This window comes from Trichomycterus rosablanca, chromosome 10, assembly GCF_030014385.1.
Source record: "Trichomycterus rosablanca isolate fTriRos1 chromosome 10, fTriRos1.hap1, whole genome shotgun sequence".
Taxonomy (NCBI): domain Eukaryota; kingdom Metazoa; phylum Chordata; class Actinopteri; order Siluriformes; family Trichomycteridae; genus Trichomycterus; species Trichomycterus rosablanca.
The window spans coordinates 5,500,288-5,509,004 of NC_085997.1; the positions used below are offsets into that span (position 1 = coordinate 5,500,288).

The window sequence follows — 8,717 nt, forward strand, 5'->3', positions numbered from 1 at the left end:
GTCCAGAAGCGGCGTCGACTTCTCTGGGCTCTTAGGCATCTAGGATGGACCATCACACATTGGAAACGTGTATTGTGGTCAGACGATCAGCATTCCAGGTCTTTTTTTGGAATAAATGGACGCCGTGTGCTCCGGTCCAAAGACGAAAAGGACCATCCAGACTGTTATCAGGAACAAGTCCAAAAGCAAGGTTCTATCATGGTACGGGACTGTGTCAGTGCCCTTGGCAAAGGTCATTTACACTTCTGTGATGGCAGCATTACTGCAGAAAAGTACATTGAGATCTTAGAGCAACATGTGCTGCCTTCAAGACGTCGTCTTTTCCAGGGACGTCCAAAACCACATGCTGCACACTTTACAAAGGCACGGTTGTGGAAGAAGAGGGACAAAATTAAAGCTAAAACACTAAATCACTAGGTATCCTCTGTGCCTAAATGTCTTTTAAGTGTGGTGAAGAGGAATGGCAACTTTACAAAGTGGTAAATGCTTTACTGTCCCAACTCTTTTTGGAATGTGTTGCAGGCATGAAATGCAGGAATGGATGTTTATTAATAAATGAAATGAAGCTGAGCAGATAAAACATGAAATATCTCAGGTTCATCCTGTCTGACAAACAGTTTGTGTTACCTCAGGCCATTGGTTTGAATGGTCTGAGGCAAGCTCTGTTAGTCAAAACTGAGGCATGGGTGGGGAGAGGTGATGACATATTTGCTGACATAAGTAGTGTGTCTAAATAATCTGCCTTCTAAAGTCTGATGTCCGTTAGAATCCTAGGTAGCGAGGCAGCTCACTAGGTTTTCAGACAGACCAACTTGACTTTACTAATTCATAAATGATCCTGAATATAGAAGTACTTACCTAGATGCGTTTTTCTGTATCACTTTGTATCCAAAGGCTGTGTCCGTATTTAGTGTGAAGTCCTTCCATGGAGTTGGATCGATGTTAAAAGCCAGCAGTGACTGAAATACTACGGTTCAAAATGAGAATTAGAATATACACCAATCAGCCATAACATTAAAACCACCTCCTTGTTTCTCCACTTACCATATAGAAGCACTTTGTAGTTCTACAATTACTGACTATAGTCCATCTGTTTCTCTGCATGCTTTTTTAGCCTGCTTTCACCCTGTTCTTCAATGGTCAGGACCCCCACAGAGTAGGTATTATTTAGGTGGTGGATCATTCTCAGCACTGCAGCGACACTGACATGGTGGTGGTGTGTTAGTGTGTGTTGTACTGGTATGAGTTTTTTAAATACCGTGTCCACTCACAGTCCACTCTATTAGACACTCCTACCTAGCTGGTCCACCTTGTAGATGTAAAGTCAGAGACGATCGCTCATCTATCGCTGCTGTTTGAGTTGGTCATCTTCTAGACCAGGGGTCAGCAACCTATGGCACGCGTGCCAAAGCTGGCACTTGAAGCACGTTTGTCTGGCACTCTGATTGGTAAGAGTAAAAAAATTTTATTTCATGCTTAGTTGGATCCGTCCTTACCCCCTTTGCCATAAGCTCACTCCCGACACCTTGATTAACCTTAACAACCATAAATTACTCCACCTTAACCGCCTCCACCTATGGCCAGTTAAGGTTGAGTAATTTATGCTAGTTAAGGTTAATCAAGGTGTCAAAAGTGAGTCAGCTTTCAGTTTCGTGCAAAACTTGGTATAGCATGGCTGCTAAACGCCCAAAAGTGGATGTTCGTTCAATTCAACAAGACCTCAAGTGTGCACTGCCATTTTGAGACAAAGCACCAAAGCTCATTTAAGGATGATGCTGACAAAATGGAATCAATCAAACGAGCAATTTCAAGGTACAAGAAACAGACAAGTGTTCTTCAGAAATTTAAGCCAGTAAGTTCACCTCATACACACCACAGATGGATCATCTTTGCAGAGAGTCAGGGACAAGGATCACACTGACATGTAAGATTAATTAACTGATTAATTGGTTTATGTCACATACATAGCAACAGTTTGTGTTATATGACGTATTCCATGGCACACTTAGTACTTCATCTTCAACCTATTTTTTTCAATCGGCACAGAGTACAAAAAAGGTTGCTGACCCCTGTTCTAGACCTTCATCAGTGGTCACAGGACGCTACCCATGGGGCGCTGTTGGCTGGATGTTTTTGGTTGGTGGACTATTCTCACTCCATCAGTACACAACACACACTAACACACCACGACCATGTCAGTGTTACTGCAGTGCTGAGAATTATCCACCACCCAAATAATACCTGCTCTGTTGTGGTCCTGTGGGGGTGGAACAGGGTGAAAGCAGGCTAAAATAAGCATGCAAAGAATAGATGGACTACAGTCAATAATTGTAGAACTACAAAGTGCTTCTATATGGTAAGTGGAGCTGATAAAATGGACAGTGAGTGTAGAAACAAAGAGAAAAACATTGTGTCTCACTGGACACATCTGTAACTTGTTTTGAAAGCTGGGGCTAGAGCGCAGGGTCAGCTGTTGTACATCCTTGCTCAAGGGCCCAAGAGTGGCCACAATATTCTGATTGATAGCCCAAAGTTCTACTCACTAGGCTACTACTGTCCCTTTTAATAGGTAAAAACATCTTAAACTATGGTATAATCCTTCATATAAGACTAAACAACTCGATTATGAAGATTAAACCCTAAACATCAAGGCGGTCGACCAGTAATCAAAGGTTGCTGGTTCAAGCCTGACCACTTCCAGGTTGCCGCTGTTGGGCCCTTGAGCAAGACAGTGTAAAAACATTTTAAAATAAAACAGTATAGAAGCTCAGCATTACATAACATTTTATCTCAATAATTAATAATACCTGTTATTCGTCATAAAATTATATAAATTTCTGGATGATCCAGAATCTCCCTCACAGTTTATTGTATTCACCCGGTAGTGTATTAGTAGTGTAGTAGTATACTGTATTGTATTGTGGCATGTGGTCATTAGTAACTGCAAGTTAGTTAACGGACAGAAGGTTGCAGTATAAGCATGGTGACTATATAAGAGAACGACAGTAGAATAAGCCTGAAGAGTGCACATGTAGCAAATAAATGTTATGTTGTTTCAACAGATTCCCTTTTCTAGTGTGAATTTCTACACATAATGGGTCTGTCTGTGAACCTAGTGAGCTGCCTTGCTGCCAACTGCCTACCTAGGCAGCCTCCTAAATAGACAGGATTCTAATAAGACATCAATCTCATGAGCAGTGGCGGAGCCAGACAATTTTCATAGGGGTGGCCAGACCCCTATGAGACCATTGCTCACACAGGGGTGGCACAGAAACTGATACCTTTTTTTATGTGGTCACTCACTCATTTACCTATACAGGCAGTGAGTGCCGTGTAGAATTACATCACGAAGACCCGCATAATAAGCTTTTTTTCTCTTCATTTTCCCTGACAAGTGAAGAACCAAACTATAGCAACTTTAACATTATGAGGAAGAATTTCAAAGATATTCCTTTGCAATACTTTATCATTTGGCTGCCAACATGTGTGTACTGGTGACACTCAATTGAACCCCAGAACATGCTAGCGTGAATGCATGGAAAACAAATTTTAATTTTCTTTCAAGAATATGATACAGACTGACCAACACTATTAAGCCAAATCAGCATTGAAAATTGACTTTACTTTTAATAGCCTTCTACAATGCTTGAGCTTTTTAAAACAAAAAACAAAATCCGCTCAATCTGGCAACACTGGAATGCGCAGAGCCCGTTGGCGGCTTTACTCGTAGTGCGGCACAACTACGTACGAAGTACAATATTAGTAGTACTAAGTAGTAGTAGTACTAAGTAGTACTACTTCTGTAATTGTGTTGGTGGTTGACATTTACGTTGAGTGTATTACTGCACTGTTTTGGTGGAGAACTACTTGTTTGAGGTGCGCTGTTGAATTGCCTGTGGGAACACCTGCGTGCAGTAATGCTTCCGCAAAAAAGTTGCCGGCAAAGCGGTGGTGGGGGGCCCTGGCAGATTTTTTAGACGCACTAGTTACCACAGTCGACACCACAATTTTCACCTACTAAGCTAACACAGTAAGCCTTAGGCCATTCAGACCAATGGGCTGAGGTGACGCATCCGGCTTGCTGACTAGCTACCTTTATGTTTTATCTTTTGCTTAAGTAAAATTCAATTTTCCCCATTAGAACTAATGTAAATTGAATTAATCCGTGCCAGACCTCCCAAACCACCCCCTTACCTAACCTTTCTAATGTCTTAAATGGTCTTTTTTTGTTATAAATACAAGTATATTTACAGACATTCCTGTAATAAACAATAATAAACAACAATACACAGTAGTACTGTACATAAAACACATCACATTTCAGTACAGTACGTGTGCTTCACTATACACCATAGTAAATTTCCTTCTTTTTTTTTTTAATAAAATGTATCTACCAGAAACAACAAAAACTCTCATATTTCTCTATTATTTCCTTCTTTATTTCAATAGTGTTGTATTTTGTAGGTGTAATTGCACGAAAGAAAGAATACTTTACTGAGCCAAATTCCTTCAACTTGTTCGTGACGTCATGTGTTTCGCGAATTTCGGTTCGTAATCCGAAATTTGTACGTTAAGTTGAAAAAGATAGTTCGTAACCCAAAATCATCGTATGGTAAACCGTTCGTAACCCAAGGGTCTACTGTATTTACTGTCTATATTATTTATCAGTCCAACAGATTTACATTTACAAAACATTTTTAGTAACGGAAAATATTTTAATAATTATAAAATTATTAATTTCAATAATTATCTTGATTCTTGTTTGACATTAAAAAAATTATAATATTTAAAAACAAAAAGATAATAATTAATGAAACATAAACCAAAAAACGTTCCTTGGCTAAAGTAAAATACAGCATTTTAAACTATGGGGGGCATTTACTTTCTATATTTTTTAGCAGTTCAACAGATTTAATAACATTAGCTTACAAACTTTAAAAATGCACATATAAATCACAAACACAGCACTACCTAACCATACTTGGTTAGAAGACGATCCAGATTTTTAAATTAAAGATACAAATTATTCATATTAAGACATTAATAAAAAATAACAAATCATTTGGTCTTACCACAAATCACTAAAAGGCAGATTTGGAAACTCCAGTCCATTTTTGGTGCTGCTGTTGGGTTTCGAACAAAGTGACCATGCAGAGTGCTAAACAGACCCCTACAGATCAAGGGAGTGGCATCAACTGTTCAATGGGAACTAATAAAACAAAGGGCAAAATAGGGAATAAACGTTGTAGAAAGTCAGCCAAAAAATGAGCTTTTGTTTCACTTATTGCCCTGTATCACTGCCCTATGTAAATCTCCTTAGTCTTGGCTGTCCAGTCTCATTTTGGGGGGCCACAGGGACCAATTATCCTGTTAAAACTAAGTGAGATAGATTCAAAGTTGAAGGACAAATCTTAGTTTAAAAGGTTGGTACAGTATGTTAAACGGCATCGCTGCCCAATACATTCCAGAAAATCCTTTATATTTGAACACTACACCAGCCAATCAAAGCAACTGGGCTGTATATACCTGAGAGGTTGCTACATTTGTGACAGTGTTGTATCCATGACCCAAGGATGCTGTTTACAGAGGTTCAGACAGCGACTAAATCCTGGCTGGCCTTGAGCCAGATGTTGATACACCTAGCTGTAATGCAAGTACACAGTAAACAATCTAGACAGTATCATTAGCGACACGTTAACAATACCCTAGCCAGGCAGCGAGGACCCTTTCTGTGTGGAATTTGTATGCTCTGGTTTCCTTCCACAAGTCACATTCAGGCCAACTGGATCCACTTAGGCCAATTGTTCACAACAGACAATAAATGAATGAATGAATATCTAGGTATTTAACCTCATTTTATTTCACCCAACAAGAGTAGGTCCTGTTGAGTCTGGTTACTCTCAAGGCCCTGCAATGGATTGTCACCCTGTGTAAGGTGTTCCCTTCCTGCACCCAGTGTTTTCAGGTAAACCATGCTCACTGGGACTCTGAATGACCCTAAAAGAGATTACAATGTGGTGTATGTGTTGATTTTACTGTGGGAGCTCATCAGCTAAGGTACTGGACCATCCACCACCACCAAGTTGCCACTGTTGGGCCCCTGAGCAGGGCTCTTAACCCAACACAACAACAGCCCCAAGAACCCTGATACTTCAAATTCTTTGTTTTGTGTCTTTACGGTGCACCTCTGATAGTGTGCTGGATTGAACCCAATTTTGCATACATATTTATGTTTCTTCACTACTTTGTGATTATGTGTTTAGAAAGCATATTATTTGAACACTAGACTGGCCAATCAAAGCAGCTGGGCTTATGCCTGAGAGGTTGCTAAATTAGTTGCTAAATAGGACCCTGAATGACCCTAAAATAGATTACTATATGGTGTATGTGTTGATTTTAATGTGGTGGCTTATCAGCTAAGGTACTGGACTGTCCACCACCAACAAGTTGCCACCGTTGGGCCCCTGACCAGGGCTTTTAACCCTCAATTGCTTGAACTGCATTCAGCCACAATTGTCACTTTGGATAAGTTTGGATAAGTTGTCTGCTAAATGTCATGAATGTATAGTTATGTATGTCGTGTAGAGTCTCATGCCAACTTCCCCTTGCCACGTAGTTCCCTGTGCCATTTAGTTTACTAATTTATGCAGTTTTTTAGTAATTTTCTGGTTCTGTATGCTTATGATAATATTGTTAACAAGCTACTACTACTATTGTTATTATTACTCCATAATGTATTATAATATTACTCCAAAATGTAAATGTCCAGTATATAAACAGACTAAGGCCACCGTAACTTATCCCTACTTTGCCTTTACTCATGATAGGCTGTATAAAGTGAGCTAGGACCTTCAGACCCATGAAGCAGTGACCCAATTATCGGTCACAAAGAGCCACAAGGAACCTCATTTCAATACTATACTATAATTCAATAGCGGGGCACCTGGGGGCTGACACCACCAGATCATTGGAGCTTCCACAGCTACTACCATACCTGTGGTGAACCATGGTGATGACAGAACTATGATATCAAGGTGCTTCTAAGCATCATGGACTGGTAAGAACCATGGGACAGTTGGATGCATTCGAATAGAGGAACCTTGAAGAACATCTCCTCCAGAATGGCTTTTGAAGCACATCCTTGAATAGCTCGACCAAAGCCTAGATTTAAAACTCATTAAACATCTGAGGAGACACCTGAAGACGGTGGTTCACAGACACTCGTCGTTTACTTTAACAGAACGTCCACTTTGGTGGGCAAAGCTTGTAGAGATGTATCCAATAAGACTTGCTGCTTTACCTGCTATCAAATGGGCTTCTATGAAGCAGTGAATAAAGGGTCTGAATAGTTTTGAGAATTAGATATTTCAGCTGTCTGCACTTCGCCATTATGTGTAAGTATAGATTGAAGAGTAAAAGTTGTCAATTCAAAATCAAATCCACAACATAATAAAGTGTGCAAAATTTAAAAAGGTCTTAATACTTCCTAAATCCACTCTAGATATAGCATGTGTGGCCGTGTAGCCAATAAACTGTGAAGATTATGACCGTTTAAGGAAGTTTGGGTTTAACCTGCTGGATGTTGTCATCACTAAACATCTATCCAAGAGCAGAAGTAGTAACTTAATTGCAGAAGTTTCATAATAATACTCATAACACTCATATTGTCTCAAATAACATCAGAGGAACCAGTGCAGGAACAAGGGGGAACCATGCGTTCTGCTGCAAGCCCCATCCTAAAATCACTCAGCCCATAAAGTAACATGAGGGTTTAGTAGATCTTTATTAAGAGTAAAGCAGCATAAGCCTTTGAAACTCAGAAAAATGCAAAGCCAATTCCCAAAAAATTGGTAAAGCTGGTGGGTATACTTTCTCCCCGCCTTTATATACCTGGATGAGCACCACTTAGCTTCCCTCATCGTTGGCGTCATTGTCCAACACAAGAAGTCTTATAATACCAATACTGATGCTTCAATATGTCCCACCACTTCCACAACAACCTACAGTCTCACTGGGCACTGGACATGGCCACTGGGACCAGCAGATTGTATCAAACTAGAAGGTGAGGAGTGGTCAGTGTCAAGAGAGAACGTCTCTCCATTGGACCTGAAGTGCTTGGTCACTTTGACTACTAATAACAGTTCCTTGCATAGTAGTTGCATTCCTGGTGGCTTGGCACTCTGTCGAAGTGGGTGAATACTTTCTCCCAACCTTCATCTGCCTGGATGAGCATCACTCTGATTCCCTGGTCGTTGGCGTCATTGTACAACAAAAAAAGTCTGATAAGGCCAATACTGATGCTCCGGTGTGCCCCACTACTTTCACAACCACCTTCAGTCTCACTGGACACTGGACAAGGCCGCCAGGACCAGCAGACCGTATCGAACTAGAAGGTAAGGAGTGGTCATGAGGGAACTTCTCCCCTTGCAAATAGTGGGCAAATACTTTCTCCCCACCTTCATCTGCCTGAATAAGCACCACTTTCCTTCCCTGATCGTTGGCGTCATTGTCCAACACAAGAAGTTTTATATGGCCAATACTGGTGCTCCAGTATGCCCCACCACTTCCACAATAATATACAGTCTCACTGGGCACTGGATATGCTGCCCCATAGTACCCCGTATCGAACTAGAAGGTGCGGAGTAATCAAAGGTGAGGAGTGTCAAGAGAGAACTTCTCCCCTTTGGCCCTGAAGTGCTTGGTCCCTTCCACTACTA

The 8,717-nt window shown here is 40.7% G+C and overlaps 1 protein-coding gene across 1 annotated transcript in view; it reads right to left on the reverse strand.

The window, feature by feature from the left end:
• Positions 1-5,112, reverse strand: part of LOC134321597 (integrin alpha-M-like) — a 28,299-nt gene extending 23,187 nt beyond the window's left edge. The window contains exons 1-2 of the mRNA XM_063003404.1: positions 5,073-5,112; positions 859-967 (exon numbers count right to left, since the gene is read on the reverse strand). Coding sequence (XP_062859474.1) covers positions 859-967; positions 5,073-5,112 — 149 coding nt within the window. The remainder of the gene's footprint in view (positions 1-858; positions 968-5,072) is intronic.
• Positions 5,113-8,717: the final 3,605 nt, after the last annotated feature.